General features: G+C 37.5%; 1 protein-coding gene across 5 annotated transcripts in view; it reads right to left on the reverse strand.

Moving 5' to 3' along the window:
- Positions 1-7,480: 7,480 nt before the first annotated feature.
- LOC309451289 (transducin-like enhancer protein 1) overlaps positions 7,481-21,037 on the reverse strand; it is an 83,665-nt gene continuing 70,108 nt past the window's right edge. For all 5 annotated transcript variants that reach the window (XM_082074880.1, XM_082074879.1, XM_082074881.1 and 2 more), the window contains 5 exons: positions 19,382-19,529; positions 18,833-18,983; positions 18,319-18,395; positions 9,506-18,157; positions 7,481-9,471 (listed from right to left, as the gene is read on the reverse strand). In XM_082074880.1, the coding sequence (XP_081931006.1) occupies positions 18,050-18,157; positions 18,319-18,395; positions 18,833-18,983; positions 19,382-19,529 (484 nt within the window). In that variant the 3' untranslated portion in view covers positions 7,481-9,471; positions 9,506-18,049. The remainder of the gene's footprint in view (positions 9,472-9,505; positions 18,158-18,318; positions 18,396-18,832; positions 18,984-19,381; positions 19,530-21,037) is intronic.

A 21,037-nucleotide genomic window follows, 5' to 3' on the forward strand; every position in this document is an offset into this window, starting at 1 on the left:
ATGAACAACCTATTGCCTTCAGCTCCGTGTCATGCTACATTACACAACATCAGTTGACTTACTCATAGAGCTTGTCCCATACTTGGAGGGAATAGCCATACTATTTAACTCAAGCAACTTAGAAAAAAGTTCCTAAAAGAAATGAAGGGGTACAATACTATTTACAAAGTGAGAACTGCCCACTGTAGGAGCTCTTTTCTTTGTGAATGGACAGAAATAGAGGGATGAAAGTGATTTTTAGTTTAGAAGTGATAACCCCCCCCTGCAAAAAACCTAAAAGGTAGGGAGGCCTGGAACTATCTTTTCTAGTCAGTTCTTTACCAAGTTTAAAAATAGACACTGTCCTTTTATAGATGAGTCAGTGAGTATCCTATTGTTGTCCCAGTAAATGCTTATTCTGTTTCATTAGAGATTTGATTTCCTGGTTTCTCAGTAAAATCACGTTCAGAAAAGATCAGTAAATAACACCTAGTGTTCTTCCATGAAACATTTGCATACCAAGCATTGATGGTTTTGTGTTTTCTTGGTTTTTTACTCAGATGCAATTTTTTCTATATCACTAGTAGTAGGTATTAGAGTTTCTTTAAGGATTTAATTCTGTCAGAATTAGTTTGTACAAAAACATTTTACTCAGGTTCTCAGGATTGCTTCAGCTTTAGCTTACTTTGATTAAATGACTAAATAAGAACACTTGTCCCAAATTTTGGCTACTTTTGCCAAATCTGTTAAACAAATTAAAAAAGAAAATTCAAAACAACAAAAAGGTATGGGAAGAAACAGTCTGGAAACATGGGCAGACAAAGACATCTAGTATGTTTAGGAACAATGTTTCTTATTCAATAAGTAAGCCATCCATGGTTAGAACAAGACAGTTACCCTGGCTGAATACACTACAACTACAGCTCCCTGTTATTCAAACATCTAGATTAATTCCAGGCAAAACGAATGAATTAGATATCTCTAGATAACCTAAGCCAATGATTCACAAGGTTGTGTAGTGGTTTAATTTAAAAACAACAACAACTACCCAGAAAAGGGAAAGGAAGTGAGCAAAAGAGCGAGGAAGAGGAAGAGGGGGGGAGAAAGGGGGGGGGAGAAAGGGGGGGGAAGAAAGGGGGGGGAAGAAAGGGGGGGGAAGAAAGGGGGGGGAAGAAAGGGGGGGGAAGAAAGGGGGGGGAAGAAAGGGGGGGGAAGAAAGGGGGGGGAAGAAAGGGGGGGGAAGAAAGGGGGGGGAAGAAAGGGAAAGAATTGTTGAACAGTGTAAGTTCTTCAGAAAGAAAAAAATTAGGCACTTGAGATTAGTTTGGCAGTCCCAGGCTTTTTAACCTAGCTGTTAAAATTATACAAGAAAAGAAAGCTACAATATGGTTCTAATGAATTCACTGGAGACAGTTTGCATTTTAAAGAAAACATAAACTTGACCATCTGGATTAAGTTACGGCAGATTGCTGAATATTTTTCTCCCTTCAGTCCCACGTATATGTCTAGCAACATCATATTTGGCACAGCAGTAACCTGTGATAGGCTACATGGCTCTTTTGAAAGCCTGCTGGTACCTGCTCCAAACTTGAGAAGTCAAATGCTAATCTTCATTATAAATGACAGTCAAGGAAAGCCTCATTTTGTATTTTCTTTTGCTTAAGATAGCCCCTACTATTACTCTTTCTTTTCTTGATGTCATAACAAATACTCAGCAAGTAGCATCTACAGACAGCCAAGTCAGTATATCAGAACAGTTAATGTTTAAAATGAACGCTTTATACCAAGTGGGGGGGGAAGAAACACAAATGGCCTAGGACCCCCTGTTATTAATGAGCTTCTAGGAGTGCAAAAATTGCATAGTTCAGAAGAATGATGGATCCATGTTCCAGTTTTTATCCCTACTCAGCTGAAAGGAAGAACAGGCAAACTATATTTTTTATATTAGAAACAACAAACAACACCACAGAAACCAACAAATAAAACCAGACAGAACATAAGTACTGAATAGGAAGGAAAAGGTTCAACAGCTACTGAAGTAGCTCAGTTCTTGATTCAGCACAAGGTACTTCCTCTTCACCAAACACAACATTATGTACAACTTACAGCCAGATCAAACTTCACTCTCTAAAAAGCCTTTAATTTTACTTTGTGGAACTGGCAGATGGATTTGCCAGGTGCCAAAAGCAGGAATTTTACAAGCAGACCCTTATATTGTACTACACAAGGACTTTGAAGTTTCAAACACACTTAAATGCAACTTTTCAAGGATAATAAAAATAATTCTGCTTGAAATACAAGAAGCTGGGACTCACAGTTTTGCCCAGAGAAGGAATCCCACAGTGTTTTAAAATACCTGATTCATCAGAAGGTAAGCAGCAGCACATAGAATGTATTTATTATGTCTTGAGAACACAGAACAGGTCATCCCTGCTTTCTGTTTACACTGCAGTGACCCCTGAAGCTTCTGAAGCAATTTGTTCAGCTGTGTCTACAAGACACATTGTGCACCACATTTCATCTGGCAGGCCACATTTTATCTTAACCATCAACATCCACACATCATTTTTGATCTGTGGTCATCACACTGGAAAAACAATGTTTCTGCCTCACAGGAACTTCATCTTACAATTGGCAACTAGAAAATATAATGTGTGTACCTCAATGCCATGGTAGAGTACATGGTGCCTAATTGGACAAGAACACAGTGAGACTTATACAATAGCTAAAGCTGCAAGTAGTTGAATAAGGAGTAGGAGAAAAGTAGCTCTCTTAGGATGTCTGGTCCATCAGACTGTATCTGGGGACATATGCATACCAGACAACACCAACAACAGAACTGAGTCCTCTCAGGTCTTCCTGGTACTCCCAGAGGACAACAGTCCCACAAAGATTGCTATATCCTTTTGAATCCACATTTTGTATTGTTATCACTAGCCAAACTCATTCCAGTGTAGAGAATGTTCTTTTGACTGCTCAGTTTATACAAAGAGCTTTTAGGACAACTTGGACATTATAAGAGCACATAACAACTTTCTAGTGCTTTTGCAGCTCACCCAAGAATAAGACGTCCTCCATAAAGTCAGTGCTGAATACAAGTGCTGTGCTTGCAGTTAAGAAGTCATCTCAGCTACTGCATGGGAGGGAGTGATTTATATACAGAAGAGCTTTAACAGTTCTCAAGGATGAAAACCACAATGATATTTTTAAGGTATAAATTCCTTCTCGTATAAGGAAAAGGGAAAAAAAAAAAACATGACAGGATTTTACAGCCCACTCAAGACTGAGTCATACCCATGGAGGAGTTAAAATTACCATTTCTTTTTTCCCTACATAAAGTTGTCTTTTCCAGCTTCTCTCATCGCAGCTGGTTACCACCTTCACCACTGTTTGCTTATGCCCATCTAATCTTCTCTCCTTCTACTTCATCCCATCCGTCCCCCACCAGTCATGATGGCAAGTGATACACCTTGCCATCATTAGTGAATTTGAGTTACCACTTGTCTCACTCCAGTAGATAAGAAATATGTAATAAAAATTGAACAAGGACTACAGCTGGAATCATGAAGAGAAAGAAGACAGTCTCTCTTCTCTCAAAGAGCCATAAGGAGAAAGAACAGTCCACAAATCATTCTGCCACATCAAACTATTTCTGCCTGTCAGGACAGTGCACAGGTCTCTGGATGGCACAGCCAACGCAGAAGAGGCAGTAGTCCTTATTTCATCTGGATTTAAAAAAAAAAAAAAAAAAGAAGAAAGAAAGGTTAGGCACTGAAACCTGTTGTCTAGAAAACCTGGGGTATCTCCATTCTTCAAGTTATGGAAAACTCAACTGGACAGGTCTTAGGCTAAACTTAACTTTGAACCAGGCACTGTCTGAGCAGATGTTGCACAAGACATACAGGTATTCTAAATAAATTTTAGTCAATGATCCTATTACAGAAAGACTGCCTGACACTTTCCAAGCTAAAACAGCAACTTTGGTAGGAACTGGCTTTGTGGGAAGAAGAGTTAGCAGGAGGTCAGAAGCCTTTATGATAAACTTCAACATAGGGATTATGTTTCCTCCTTGGTTTTACTGAAGAGGTCATGAACAGACAGTAGGGAGCAAGAACAACAAGATATTAAGCTAGAGGCCTACACTAAATAAATGGGGTAGTTTTATGGAACAAACGCAAGAGAAATGGCTGAAAAATAACTAGATTTTAGCAAAGGCTGGTATAGATGTATAACTGAGGAGACCTATGGTGAATGTGCATGTGTCATGTTCCCCTCAGTAGAGCAAGTAGGTCTATTACTCTAAGTGAAAGAGTCTATTTTTCCAGTTGCTTGTTGGCTTTTGTTGTTGTTTTTTGCTTGTTGTTTTTTTCTTCCGATAAATTTCCTACTGGATGCCTGAATTGGTAGTTATGAGACAACCTCCCTCCACTCCCAGCAGGAAATCAAGCACATATTGATTGCATAATATGACATTCATTGCAAAGCTAGCAGAAATAACAAAACAGCTCCTTCTTCCAGTACGATGAGATACTAAACTCTGTAGCTTCCTAAGCTGCCAAAGCCCAGAAAATTGCAATTTAAGAGTATTTTTAACTCGTTTAATCTAAAGAGGTCAGTCCTGATTTACCAGTTTCTGCAGAATAGTTGAGAAGCCCAGCCCACTCATCACACTGGTTCAGAACTGGATAAAAGAGAAATGCATATTTTGCTTGTGTGCCATCCCAAGATAAACAAAAAATCAAGGGAAAAAATTAGTAGAAGGGTTACAGATGTTAGGCAGGCCTTTGAAATACTCCCCATCTCCACTTAAAGACATTCAAAAAGGAAATTCTTCCTTTAAAAAGCTCAAAACATAAACAGAAAATAAATCAATGAAAGTAAGATCAAATTAAAGTTCTTCTAGAAGGAGAAACTTGATTGCTGAGGGATACTCAGACAATTGCTCAGAGCTGAAGCTGTTCTTATTGTTTAATTTCTGTTTTCTTTCATTTTGCTTTTGTAACATGAGTTTCTCCACACTGGCAAAACAGCACGCTACCTTTCAAGGAGCTGGAGAGACAGACAAATAACTGACCATGTTTTACTTTTGACTGAATGTCTTGCTTGAGGCATATTTTTAGGCTTTGGATGAAAGAATGTGAAATTGCTATGATAAGCCTGAGACTTTAAAGCAGTAGTGTAGTGGGGAAGACACTTTGCTACAGCACATATTGTGGAACATTTCAAAGCAACACAGCAGAACACTATTCTGCTACTGACAGAAGAAGATTCTGTCACTATGTATGGGATTAACAGAACCCACACAAATATAAAACCCACTTTTAAGGATTTCTATAGTACCAGCAACAGTGATTTTGAACGATTGGATGCAATTTTCTGTGTTATTTGCCAGTTTGAAAAGATTAGAGAGCAAAGAATTTTCAGGATTGCCAAAGGATGCCATACAATGTTCAGCACTCAGCACTGTATTAGTTGCAAACCAGAAGCTATTGATGTCACATTATAATTGCCGATGCTTCAAAAGACAGAGGTTCCACCTGGGCAAATACTTCATCTGTTTCCTATATCCAGATTCCAAAGTCTCCAGCATGACTGATCAAGAGTTAATCATCAACATTTTTGCACTGAGAATTTTTAGTGTTTTCTAGATATTGTGTTCCTGAACAGCAAGGTGAAATTTCTTACAAGTAAGATATTTTCTTGGGAACAGAGAGGAGGATCTCTAATGGTACCTGTGTACAGCCTATTTCATTAGAACAATTCCAAGCAAGCTGGCTCAAACCAGAATGTTGAGGTCTCTGCCAAAAGCACATTACACTTTAACCACAGTGGTTAGCCACTGCGTAGTTGGATAAGAATATTTCTCAGGAACTTATCAAACATGCAGATAAATATTTGCTTGGATATTTGCTCTTCCACTGCCTTCTTTCCTGGGGGTACTAAGAAAAAAAAATCAGAACAACCAACAGCCTGTTCTGCCTTTGCTGTACTCAGTTAGATAACACATATGTAATATTCCACCCAGATCTCTTCAATCAAGTATAGAGTCTTGGCTTACCTTTCTGGTGTTACATCTTCATTGCTGCTCAAGTGTGCTATTTCTAATGTATTTCCATTTCCTCTGTAAACAGAAAAGTCTTCCCCTGCTGGCAGAAAAATTATGTTCCTTTCCAGTCCAATCCACAGTCACCTTCCTTTCCAGTAAACAAGCCCCAGATAAAGCAGTTCTTCGTCCTGTCTGGTGGGAGGCAGCAGGACCAGGGTGTGCAATTCCTTCCCCTCAGGTGCTTCAAATCTGCTGCAGAGCAGCTTGCTGCAGGGAGGTGAGGGAGATGACAAGTTCACTGTTAATTTAGTGGACACCCCACAAGCGGAAGCAGCCACAATTAGCTAAATACTTGATGCAACCCACAAATCCCTTTCTTCCAGGTATTTTTTTTCACTTGCCCACGAACAATCTTGGACAAGCCCAGACCCCAAATAACACTTAGTGATAGGGCCATCAATTATTTGTTCACAAATTCATTAGCTCACCCTCATTCATAAAAAACTTATTTATACTGCATCTTTTTACCCCGATTTCCCACTTTCCATACTCTTCTCCCCTAAATTTCCCACTAGCAACCCTCCTGCTAGCAAGTCCCAAATGTCAGTCCCCCTCCCTCAGCTCCCCATCACTCGGTTCCTTCCCCAGCACTCCAGCTCCTTCACCACACAGCACCGGGGATGGATGGCAAGCTGGAGGACATACTATACCTCATCACCTTGTGTGCACCCCAGTGCTCATCTCCCCTCTCCAAAAATTACTGCTGGTCCTCCAGAACGTGGCACCTGGGAACCTCCAAGCCCTTGCTGGCCCTGTCAATGGGGCCACACGCTTCACCAGCCTCTTCCAACTCACAGCCAAGTGCTAATGAGAAAAACCTTGTCAAAAGGGAGGCTTTGCTCTTCATCTTACCCCCTCCTCCCTATTTCAACCTGTCCTCCACCCTGTCCTGGCACCGAAAGCCTTAAGGAGGGCTGTGGTCATGCTATAGCCCTGTTTAGTGCCTTGCTGTAAGCAGAAAGCTGAATCTTTATTAAAGTATAAGGAAAACCTTTTGGCTAACTGTACCAAGCACTATTGGATGTCACCTCACAGTGTTGGGCTCTTAGGAGCAAATGGTGAGGACTAGGTTGCTTTACTCTCAGCTGATGTATCAGAAAGCGTATGGTGCAGGAGGAAGGATATTTTGATAGAACCCGGGTATGCTCAGATCAGCTATTTCTAAAACTTAAACAGCCAGTGGAAGTGATTGATGGAGAACTTGAAAAAAAAAAAATGGAAATTGTTTCAATGAATGACTGCGAATATGATTCTGGGTAAAATGAACTATTCATAGTTCAAAACATTTTGCTGGAGTTAGCAAAAATGACACCAACAAAACACTTGATATTTCATAGGATACTGAAGTAAATTAGAACAATTTTATTACATTTGAAATATTGGAAATTTGAACAAAGATGGGCAAAAAAACCTGCATTTCCTAGTGTGGCAAGGGAGAAGTGTTACAATGGAAAGCATAAAAAAATAAACTCAGGCTGATTAAGGAACTCATATTTTGTTTTTCTGATGTGCTATTGGATGTAATTATCCAATATGAAAAACATGTCCTGACTAAACTCAGACCCACCAGAGTTTAGATTGACAACAAACTCTCTTTGAACTACTTACAGAAAAATAAAGCAAGCACAGCTTAATGTCCTGTCTTTTGCTGGAGCTTATAAGCTGTCACAGGATGAAGGGTGCTACTTATGGCTTGCACAGCTTTTCCAGCCATTAAGTGTTGGCTGAGAAACAGTTTGTCCAAGTAGTTTATTCCCCTGCAACCCTCTCTTAAACCATCCAACTATCCAGAGCAACATTTGGTACACTCCAAATCCCTCACAGCCCAGTCTGAATTTTTGTTCTTTCCATAACAAAGCAAGAGCTTGCAACTTCAAATTTATGACAAGAAGCCCCTGCTTTTCACACAGGAATGACAGGTTATCTCCTTCCTCTGTGAATAATAATAGTCTTGGCCACATTAAAGCCAGAGTAAGCATGCAGGTAACAGTGTTCAGCCAGGATATGCTAATTTCTGCATACTATATCAAGTCAATTTATTTTGTTTGTTACAAGAAATGGCAAATCCAGTGATTAGCCAAGGCAGAATTTTTAAGTCCTCTAAATGGGACAGATTTGTGTGTCCCCTACATGTTCTTTGCTCATTCCAATATAGGCATTGCACTATACAAAACCCCCACATTTGTTACTAAATGGCAAGGTTTATTTTGAGAATGCAATTAGTATGTGATACGCTGGAAGATGAACAGCTATTGTAAATACAGAATAAAGGCTCAAGCACCATAGCTCTTCTGTTCCTGTATTTGTGTTTTCCAAGAAAAGACACACAGCACTAAGCTGCGTAACTTCCATAAAAGGTGCTATAACTGATTTAGAAAGACAATGCCTCAACAAATTAGCATTTCAGATTGACAGACATGTGCATGCATGATCATAAGAATTCAAAACATGGGCCCAGAGCCCTGTAACATGAAGTGCTCTTGATCCTCTTCAGCTGTGCTTTGAACTTTGTCATCCTGCCCTATACTCAGCTCCTCTGCCTCAGCTCTGTAATGTAGGCCACTAATTTTCTCTAATCAGTTGTGCGAGTGTTAGTACACCTTGTCAGCTCATTTACATCAGTGAACACTAATACAATAGGAAATGAACATATTGATTTAACTCAGATCCCTGGGCAGCCGCCACTTACCAACATACTCAGCCAAGTTTGAAAACAGCAATGCTCTTGATTGCAAAATGACTTTTTCCCTGCTGCTGCCCTCCCCACGCTCACTTCTGATCAATACATCATTCTGATTCACACACACATCTTCCTCAGGAGGCTTTGAACCAACTTAGTACAACTGCAAGCTCAGATAAAACATTGGCATTTATTTTCTATGTTGCAAACTAATTCTACATATCTCTTCTCTCAGGATTCACAGAAAATTTGATTCTTTTATTGAAAGGCCCTGTAAAACTGAAGTAAAGTACAAGATTAGAAAGGTAGAAGTAGCAATGACAGAGGATGAAACTCATTGCATATCACACCCTAAAAACACATGGCAATTTGTTTAAACAAGACATGGGTGAGTTTCCTAGTGGAAAGGAATTTAATGCTAAGATCTATCAGAACTAATGTGTCCCATCACTCTTGCATTCAACAGTTACAGTATAAATCAGTTCAATTTCACTGTAACTGCCCCAAAATCAAATGTTTGTTATGGATATACACCAAGAATGAAAAAGCCAAAAAGTTGTTCCTCCTCTGACCAAGGCTAGACCAAGTAGAGGCAATTTTCAATTTTTTTGAGATTAGCTTCAAAAATTATCTTTCAGTTTTGTTATTAAACCTTTGAATTTCATATGTATTAACACCATTTAAATACACAGTGGCTTTTGCCCACCTGTACAATGAAATAAGGCTCTAACATCTCCCACCTTCCAATAGGAAGGAGTGGGGGCAACAAAACCTATCGTTAATGCTTGGGCTTCCTGGAGCAGTCTGGCTACAAGCATAGCTAAGATTTGTAACTCCTTCAACGACACATAATACAGTCTTTATTCAGCAAATAGCAAAGTTGTTTCACACCATGCCAAAGGTCAGCTTTTCCTGTACTAATAGCTGATCTGGGAGGATCAGTGTTTTGCTATCCTACATTTTTTCCGGGGCCTGGAGATGCAATTTCCTACAATCTGCAGGCAATTTCCCACCAATTTTCTTGGGGAGCTAATAGGCTGTGACAGGAGATGGAGCTAGCAAGCAGCAGGCGGCTTCAGAAAAGACAAATTGCATCTCTGCCACCTAACTGGGCAATCTAGAAAGATAGTTTATAGCTTTGTAGTGTTATTGGGCCCCATGCTAACAGCAAATCATTCAAGCTGCTACCTGAATTTCATATTCTTTTCCTTCTGAATTTGTTATCACCACATCTTGCTTTGTAGCAGTTTTTCTACAAATGACAGTTAAGCACAGATCATGTATGATTACTAGTTTAACTGCCTTTTAACTAGACAAGCCTTGCTAAATGCTATTCACACTCAGAAACAGTGAAATATACAGTCTCACTGTCAACCACAGTGATATTTTTGATTATTTTCATACTTGTCAAAGTACAAAGCAGATGCCAACAGAAAGGGATTGATTTGTAAGCTAAATTCAGATGAACCACACAGTGCAAATGATGGGAACATTTTAAAAAGCCACTACAATGAGCACACCTATTGTGGTAAGTCCCACTGATCATATACAGTACAAAAGAAAAGCATTAAAAAAAGCCAAATATGACAGCTAAGTTCTCCCGCTACTCTAGCGGTGCTTGAAACCTAAGAAGTTAAATTGAACGGTCTATGATCAGTTCAAAACCATCCATACCTTACAGATTTAAAATTATTTAAAGTCAGTAAAACTAGCAAATCTCTAAGAACGATTCACCATATCCGCTTTAATAGAAACAAAACTGAGTTAAAGCTGCTAACCTTCACCTAAGATATATAAAAAATAATGAATTTTAAAAAATTATTCAAAGGCACATAACACTAGCAACTATTGCAAGTCATATCTGTCACTGTACTTCCCCTTACTATTACAACAAACCTAGGGGATAAATACTGTAAACACATTCTATTACAGAACCCTGTATATCTGTATGTTTTTCTTCAAAATAGAGAAAAATAAGTTTCTGAAAGCATGGAGAATACTAAAACCAACTAACAATATTAATGAAATTATTATAATTAGCAAAATTTGCAGGCTTAATGATACCTTCCATAAGAATAAATTAGGTAGAGTAAAAACAATTCAATCTAAATTATTGCTGTCCACCGGGAGACAAAATTCGTACTGAGATGTATAAAATTTTACTATAATTCAACCCTAAGGATTTTTTTTAATTACTTAAGTAATGAAAAAATGTAAAATTACAGTGAACGAAGTGTTGAAATCTAACATGCACTTTGAAACTCTCACATTAGAACCACTTGTCATTAATATCCCCATTTCATATTTGTGGTTTTTAATAAGTTACAGCTAGATAAAATACTGAAGAACCAGGCAGAATTATAAATAAGAGTATTGGGTCAATAACTTGCACTCAACAGAGAAAAGTGCCTACATAAACAAATTAAAAAAAAAAATAAGAAAACCATACAAAAACCAGAAGTACTTCCTTAAACAGATTCACTGATTAAAAACACCAAAGAGTATCAGGACTTGAGAATCTTGAAATTAACAAATGAAAATTAATGATTTCTCAACACAAGTCTATAAACTTCTTGTAGTACACATTCAAAAACTCAGTTATATCACTCATTAGTGAATATTCACTCAACTGCTGTCAGAAATACACATCTTACATAATTAACAATCAGAAAGACAGAAAACGAGAAGCATTATGTATGTATAATGCATTAAAATATCTCTGTAGGATTAATACATATCCAGGAGGAAACACAGTGGACCACAGTAATAAACTGGTCCCTGTATGAAAAGGAAACTTGTTCCAGGAAGCAAATTTAGTGTGGCCGCAAAAGCTGAAGCACTGAACTCCAAAGTTTTGTTGCATGCATGGCATGCTAAGCAAATACCAAACTGACATTAAGGTCATCTACATACTTAGCAGCAACATTTGGCTGATTCATCAACAATCAAAAATATTTTGAATTTGCAAAGCCATCAGATTGTTTACTTCAAATCTAATTAAGAAAACACTTAGGTCCAACTGCAAAAAATAATAATAGCTAGATTATGTTTTAAGAATAAAGGAAAGGAAGCTTCATTGCCCTTCAAAATATTTTGCTACATCAAACCACAAAACAGGAGTTATTAGCTTACTTGTAGCCAATTTTTAAAGTAATGGAGTAATCCACTGTGGATTGCTGTAAGGAAGTGGGACAAAGACTAAAATGAACAGATGGATTTTATTTTAAACACATTAGGCTCACTACCAGGAAAGAAACTAGTCATTCCTAAGTTTCCCAGTGCTATGGGTTAACTTCCATTTATGACCCTTCATTCTGCTTGTGAACTTTTTAAAACTGCCATTAAAATCAGTCCTTGAAGAAATCACAGCATTATTTGCAGTTCCAAGCTATCATCTCCACTCTCTATGCTAATGATAAGAGTATACAAAAGAGATCACGATAACAGTATGTTTGATTGCTTAATCTCCAAATATGTGTTATCTTCATCTCTAACTCATTTTTGGCAGAAAACTGATAGAAATTAGGTTCAAGAGATACTATACCTTTGTACTGTGAACACAGAAAAGGCAATCCATGCCAAGCTCTATGAAACAGCAACTGCCTAGTGCTCCTTGCAGCATCTCTTCCATGAATTAAAATAACCTTACCGTGGGCAAAATTGCATGTGAAATTTTAGGAGAGGAAAGATCTCCAAATTTAAGTTTTACCTCAAAAGCCACCACAATTTATTTATTTTTTTTTCTATGGCAAGTCAACTACAACAACCACAAACAGTAAAAGTATGACTATGGAACAATGATGCTATCTTATCTCTGGGTGCTTGCTTTAGTAAGGGAAATTATTACAACGTAACACTGGCTGATATTATCTATTCAGCTATCCACTAAAAGATTCAGTCAGGTTCTCCTGTGGTGTGCATCACCAACAGACTTGTTAGCAACAAAATTCTTACTAATACTTGAGCCAGAGAGGACACAGCCTTTCATTCAGCTTCTAGGAGTGAACTGTGGCTTCTGGAAGTAAGGAATACGGTGGGGAAAAAAAAAGCAAAACCCACACACACACTCCAAAACTCTGCTCAGATTTGCAAATAACTAACATTGGTCCCCACACCATCAATTTTTTTATATTCAGCTTTCTGAGCACTTTAGCTCCAAGGAAACACAAATCTGGCTTTCTCAAGAATTAATATATCATAGAAGCAGTAGGTTCTTTTGTTTTGAGATATAGCATCTTTTAAGAACATTCTGCCCTCTAAAAGCAATTAATTTATTCTTCATATTTTTCTTCATATTTTCTTATTGTATTCCATGTATAGATTTACAGTTATGTAAGAAGAAGAAAAATGAAATCAAACAAACAACGCAAAACAAACAAACAACACGCAACACCCATGTGCTTAAAGTGTGTTCAAAGCAGTTTCTGCTGGTTTAGAAAATGTTTGAGTGTTTGTGCTCTCCTATATAGTTTAACAGAAATTGAGTAAACTTCTCAGAAATGCCAAGTAAGCTAGACCCACGGGGAAGATTTTTAGAGCACCCAGTTCCTACAATGTCTGGTTTTCCTAGCAAAATCTACCATGCTGCACTAAGCACTTAAGCTGCGGTGGGACATCTGGGAGCGTGTTGCTGAAAATGGGATTATCAATGGCTGGAAAGCTGATCTTGAGCTAAAAAAATATTAGTTAATGGGAAATCCTGAGAAATGGCTGTGATTTAACTCTTTCCTCTTAGGATTAGATGACTGTTTATGATGTCAAAGAAATGCCCACTTGCAGTTCCAATACCTGGTTCAGGTCTCCTTGAATTATTATGCAGAAACATCTGAACAACTTTATGGAGAAACAGAAGTCAGTGAAATCACTTACTGGAATCTATTCTAGGTGAATTTTGTAGATTACATGGTAGACTATGACAAAAATGTATGTGTGTGTATCTTCCTGTTCATCCTTGTCTTTCCCTGTATTCTCTGCCATGAACGCTTTGTTCTGATGTTCATCAGGTCCTACTCTGAGCAGCTTCACCTTTCCCATTCCGTAAAAAGAGATCCCTCTCTGGCAGGACACCATGGCTGAAGTCTTGTATAGATCTACATTCTCGCTTTCTTTTCATGCAGTTGTGGTAGGAAAAAAAAAAAAAAAAAAAACTTCAAAAAGACAGCACAGTTGGAGCCAGTCGAGCTCCTCCAGTAAAGTGGTTTAAGGGCTAAACACTTTATCAGTAGTGCAAAATCTGAATTCAGTGTTCTTCCTTAGCCTGAAAACATTAAAATCCACCTTTCTTAGTTACCACAATGGTGGAAATTCCCCATCGACTCAAAATTGCACCCACATAATACAAAATATGAAGAACTACTCTAACGAGACTACGTGATCCCACAGGCTCATAAAATCCGTTTGTCAATATGGATTTAAGTTACTTAAGTAACTTATATACTTCTGAAAATTATACCTGCATCACTAATGCAAAGATGTGACAGAAATATTACGGTCAATCATTTATATACAAAACTGTGCAGGTGACTACATGATAGATTCTACTGTGATGTTTATATTACAAAATAACACTCTTACTTAAACAGTCTATGAGCTTCCTATTAATTTTGTGCTCTCTCTTCCCTTTAAAGGAATAAAAACTTTTAAAATGCCAACAAGTTTAAAAGAATTTATATGGATGAAAATTCTCTCTCAGGGACTCACAGCTTGTGGGTTGATGTGAGGAATTATCTTTGCCTGGAACTACAATCAAAAAGAGGTACTCTGACACACTGACAAATGTATTGTGTGGAATATCATCACAATTTTCTGCACAATTGATTTATAAAATGTTATGCCAAGTGCACATATAGAGAATACACAAATTAGAGCTGGCAAAGGATTTTGTTCACTTGAATTGATATTACCACAAATGTCCTCTGCATCAGTTATTGTTTGCACTGACATCCAAATACGTCATTTGTAAGGACTCCCTGCTTCTATCTGGCACCAGTATTGGCCAGAGTGGCACTGAGACATCTCTGAATACTTAGGGCCACCCAGTCAACAAAGACTGTCCCAGAAAGGGGCTAATAAAAGGAATCTTTCAGGACTGTAATTAAATTGACAAAAAAAAAAATATTAATTACCTACACCATAGCTACTGCTGTACTTCTTTTTCCATGTGCTTTTCCCAGTGCCTTTTATGTTACTGCTGGTCTGGGTCGATCTGTTTCTTCATTCAATATGCACTTATTTCCAATCACTACTTTACACAGGCCAGAAGAACTTACAGAAGTTTTAAGCTCTACAAGTTTTAAATCTTGTAGGTAATAGAGTAGGCAGACATGCCAAGATGTCACCAAATGTATCTTTAATTAAAAATTACATCTATCGGTGGTATAGGCTTTACTGTTTGAAAAATGAAAAAAGTTTCATAACCTATACGTGGAATCTGGGAAAAATAAAAGAGAGGACTATTGTATGATGTGTCCTCAAATTTTCAGACCCAGTGCTTAAACTAGATCTGACTGGGGAGAAAAAGAAGTGACTCCTTAATTACAACCAAGAAACACATGGTACAAATATGATTAAATTAATTCACATGCATAAATAATGTCCAATTCCATAACTGCTGACTCACTGTGCAAGAAAACACCAGGTATTTTGGTATTTTCCTGACATCATGATTTTGAACCTTCTGATTGATAAGAATGTGGTCTTACTAGCAACCACTACATTGCAAATTACAGCAGACCCATGTACATGTGTGTATTTATTTTGAAAGTTACATGAATGTGTTAAAATACTTGCATTCTTGGTTCCTCTGATATCTACTTTTAGGAAAGGCAAAAGGACACCTATGAAGTAAACGTCAAGGTAATAGTAGTTTGGAAGAAATCCAAATGTTCCTAACTACAGCAAATTTGCCAGTTTTGCTGAACAAAAACCAAACAAATAAAGAAACAAACAAACAGAAATTGATGATCATTGGCAGAGTCAGACTTCAGAAAAATTTCAGTAAGAAAACAGGGTTGGCATAAAATTCAAGTAACCTAGTACATACTCTTTTTTTAAACTTTCAGTTTTTAAAATGGCATAGCACTTCACAGGATTTCAAAGTAATAAATAGTATTTGTTTGAAAAGCCTGACAATTCTGCTTTTTTGCCTCACTCTGAGAAAGGAATATAACCATTACCTAAGCTGGTGTTATTTTCATACAGATATTCACAACACAGCAACAGACAAAGATATAGATACACATGGATAAAACACTAATTTTAAATGTCTATGAAACCAGATTATCCTGAATAGTTAACATTTTAGATTCCAAATGCAAAGTTAATATATTAAGGCTATGACAATTCTATATGCTATAGAATGGTTTCAGTAGAATGGTCATGTAAATTGAAAAGAAAACTGATGTCTCCTCAGACTGGAAATTGAGAAAAAATTTGGCCCAAGATGAGAAATTCCCTATCCAGTCATTGCATCTGTCAGTCAAACTTGTTTCTTTCTAGTTACATGTCTTTGAAAGAGCAGGGATATAGGTCATGGTCAAATGCTAGCAAAATGAGAAAGCAGTTCTTCACAGATGAGTCTTAACCTGTCTACCTGTTTGTATAATCTGAATTATTTGCTCAAAGATATCCTTCTGTTCCTCTGTACTCTCCATTAGCAACACAAATTCTAATTAAATTACAGAATTTAGGAAATGCATGGCTGTCACTGGTGCAATAGTTACGTTTGTCTAGCGCACAGTGGTAGAACTCATTAATCCGAAAAAACATAGTTAGAATATAATGTAGACATTCTCTCCTCATCCATTTCTCTTGAGTACACCAAGAAAACTTGATTTGAAGATGCATAGCCTTGGTAACCGGCTGCTTAGCATGGCTCTTCACAGATGTCACACACTGATGCAACAGTGGAAAGGACTCAAAGATTGCTCAGTATGAATACATAGAACCTATAGGCCTGTGTAGCATGGGACACTCAGGAAAATTAATTCTAATTAATTTGTAGAGTGGATTAGTTAAAAATCAAAATATTCCTGTGTCAATATTGCCACAAGAAGTGAGTTTAACTTAGTTTAGATTAATTCACTTCACTTGCAGCCCTGCAAGTATTTATAATAACATTGATTAAGTGATCCCCTGTAAAATTTACACTTTTGGTAATTTAAATTTACCTGAGTATCTAAGGATAGACAAGACATTAAAAAGGAAATGGTCATTAACTACCACTTCTCTGTAAAATACAAAGGGTGCAACTTATCTAACTTTGCTTAATCCTAGACATCCTCAGTTAACGAATAAAGGCTCTGATGTACTTAGCTGAAAAGTAATCTTGCATGAATTCTGTTCAGCTGGGTGATAAAGGAGAGGGAAGTCACCTCTTCTTCTAGCGAAATGACCAAATGACTTATGATTAGGCACATATTACTGTATTTGCCAAAGAACAGATGCATGGGACATCAGAATAAACTTAAAATAAACGGCACAACTTTATGAAATGTTCAATTTTTATATTTACACTATAATTAGTACAAAATTGCCTTTTTTTCTGTAGCACAAGACAGTATCTACTGGACTTGGTACCCTAATATGTCAAAACAACTACTTTGAAGTATGATAAAGGAATCTAGGAAGAGTTATAAAGAATAAGACACCATTTTCAAACTATACATAGTGTTTGCTTTTGCTTCTAAAAAGGTTCTTATATCCCCAAAAGGTTTTTAAATAAGCAGGGTGGGAAGGGAAGGGGTGAGGGGGAAGACTGGTTGTTGGTACTAAAGCCTTTACTGTAATAAACTAAATATATTTACAATTTATACAAATGTTTGACCTTCAACAAAAATACAAAAACATATCACAAGATGCAAAACCAGCAAACAAGTTCATCTGAGACACCACTGCTTTACACAGGACAGAATGCAATTTGAGCTGCAAGGAACATAAAGGTATTTATCCCCCATATTCAGGCAATGAGAACAATTTGTATGAGGTCACGAAGAAAGAAAAAAATAAAAGGCTCCAACATTCTTCAGTAGATTCAGCTTTTAAAAACTATGTCAAAAACCTAGGCTACATCTGTCCATCTTGCCTCTGTGTTCCGTTTGGTCCACGTAGCCAGTATTTAGTTGCTGGATGTTGCCTTCTATTTGGAAAAATCGGAGTAGTTTCATGGCAAGGTCTGGAACCTCAATACTTTTGTTCCTTTTAAAAGGCAAACCCTTTCTACTTCTACAATTAAGAACAATTTTGCCCCAGTTCAACTTCTAAAATTTATATCCCCATCACATTTTTCAGTAGATAACTTCATAGACTGTAGCCTTTTTGTCTCCAGAGCCAGTGACTATGTACTTATCATCCACAGAGATGTCACAGCTAAGCACTGATGAAGATTCTTTGGACTAGAAGAAAAATAGAAATATATTACATTACTTAAAAACCAAAATCTGTTACCCTCACCTCAGCATCCCATTTTGGGTAGATCACATAGGTGAAGAAATCTGAGTCCACTCTTGGGACTCCGGGTGTCCTAGTTTTTTTTTAAAAGAATCATCATCCTCACCTGGAAGATACTGGCCCCATATGGAGTTCTCCATGCATTAAGAAGGTTGTCTTTCCCAGTACTTACAAACCATTTACCTAGAACATAAACCAGAAAGACTATGAAAACACAGGAAACAGACATCTGACAAAGTTCAGGTTTTCAACTCACATCTACAAAATCTGTTAAGTAATTACCATTATAAAAAGCTCACCACTAGTCAACATAGTACTTTTGCTTAAAATCAATGTGGACACTCATGCTTTTGCAGTGTGTTACATACTAGGAAATCCCTAGACTCTGCAAGTAGAAATAACTTTTTACACACAAATCAACACTTGCCTTTAGACAAATGGGTGGCTGGTTGTAGATAAGTATGTTTGAATTTATAAAGCAGAGATACTTATTCATAACTTAATGAAATTGAGACACTAAATAAATTTTGATTATCAAATGAGCTATGACTATGTAATAACTAATCAGCAAAGCATGAATTAGAGCTCTGACCTCCAGTTCTGTTTTCAGGGCAACTTACCACAGTAAGCAAACTTGAGTGACAACACACAGCTCTCATGAAGGTGCAGTTGATATTTATCTGGTTTATTTACATGCAGCACTTCCACGTTGCTGCTCTCCATTCCCACAGCTAGCCATTCACCAGTAGGACAATAACCAAGGGAAAATATCTGAAAATTAAACAATATTTACACCTTTTATTTTTTTCCTACACTTCTATTTGTTTTTCTTTTTCTGCAGTGGTTAAATTAATCACAAGAAGGAGAGAAGGAGAAGGGCCAAATGAAATTCACATAGTTTAACAGCAAGACTGCTGTTCAAAATTGAATTGACTAAATAATCCCTGTTCTTACCATTAACTTAGAAAAATAGGAGAGGATAGTAGTGTCAGGCTATCATTTTGTTCTGGAATTTAACCATAAAAAAGCTCCAAACTATTGGGTTGTGAGCAGCCAAAAGGAAGAGAAGGAACAATCTGCCAGTTGCACTGGGCTCAATCACAGCTTTCACTTTAAATGCTTCCACCATACTACACTCCCCCCGGCAAGCTGTAGGAAAATCCAGTTACCTGTGATGTGAAGTCATGCTGTTGTAGTTGTCTCCCCTCTCTCAAGTCCCAGGATCTGACAGTGTTATCCAAACCTCCTGTCCAGAGCTTGGTACCATCATTAGAAATGTCAATACAGCTGGCTCCGTCTGTGTGGCCCTGGAATTGCCTGATAAAACAAACCAGATTGAATAATGATTTCCTGCCAGCGTACAAGGTAAACACTGTTCTGGTGTTAGTTTTGGACTCTGTACGTGCGTGTCATCTCTTCTGTGTCTGCTGATGGGCAAAAATCAGCCCCTCCCTCTTACTGAGCATGAAATACAACAGTATTATAAAAAACACCTTTTGGGTGCTAGAGAAATGAATTGCATCATGGCCAGATCAACAAACTGAAATATTTCCTATAAAGATTTGAAAACTAAAAAAAAAAAAAAAAGCTTGTGAGAACATTAAAGTACAGTAACTATAGTTAAAAGCACTAAGGACAATGCAGATTAAAACAAGTGCTGAGGGAACAAAACTCCTCCAGTTTCAGAAAACAGCTTCTGTATTTTTCTTTGGCTGCAAGTCAAGATGATAAATAGTGAGCAAATATTAACAGGAAGGGATCCAAACAGAGATCCAGATAGTTAAAACACAAGCATTGCTGAGTCAGCAAAGTTGCATTATCTATGGCATGAGATCACAAAAGTCTAAATGGTGCCGTTTGTTTTAACATCTTCTCATTAGTAATTCTCAGCTTTCAGCAACCAGAAGGTCATCTCAAGTTTTCCTTAATCTTTTTGGCAAAAGCCTTTTGAGGCTCCTGTATTTTTCATCAGCAATTTGCTTTTAGGAAAGTCCTGTGCCTCAATGTGAAAGGTGGAAGGCAGGGCAGGGAAGGACAACTAGCTTGGGAATGAACAGTATGAATCACTGGGAGCTGCCACAGAAAGGTCATGCGGCACATTTTGTTTTGTAGCTCTGGTCTCAAAATTCCACGTGTTATTAATTAGCAGGATCAGCCAGCAAGTGGTGGGAACATACAGAGCAAACATTCAAAATCCAAGACAGTCATACATGGAGAGAGTGCATCTTTACAGAGACTAAGCACGCATAGGGCAAAGTGAGGGTTTTATATAACTATTTGTTGATCTAAAAGTTCAACAAACAGTAAAATTTGCCTGCACATTAATATGACTTTGCAGATAAGGTTACCCTAATTATTGATATACAGGAAGTTTTACTGAAACACAGGAAACTAAGCAGGCTTTTTAGTGTTGTATTCAGAACTTTTAAGATATCACAGCCTTTCCCAGTTTAGGCTTTCTCATAATATTGTAAGCCACCACTACTTTGGTAACCATAAACCAAGATTTAACATCTAGTAAACGACACAGCTAATTGCTAAGAGCCATTTCACATATGGCTCTATTTTTTCCTCATAGCACTGATACCAAATATTGACCTGCCAGACATTTTATTCTTTTACTGATACATTCATTAATCAAAGATCTAATAAAAGATTTTTAAAGTAACTTACATGGCAATCCATGTATTATACTGTTTGCAATATGTTCTGAAAGTTTTAGAGATCAAAATCCCCACCCAAACTCAAAGACTTTTCTCTCATGAATAACCAAACATCAGTAGTCCTTTATGCTTTCCTAAGGAACTGAGAGGATCCAGACTTTC

Source organism: Streptopelia decaocto (assembly GCF_964273445.1).
Source record: "Streptopelia decaocto genome assembly, chromosome: Z".
Lineage (NCBI taxonomy): Eukaryota > Metazoa > Chordata > Aves > Columbiformes > Columbidae > Streptopelia > Streptopelia decaocto.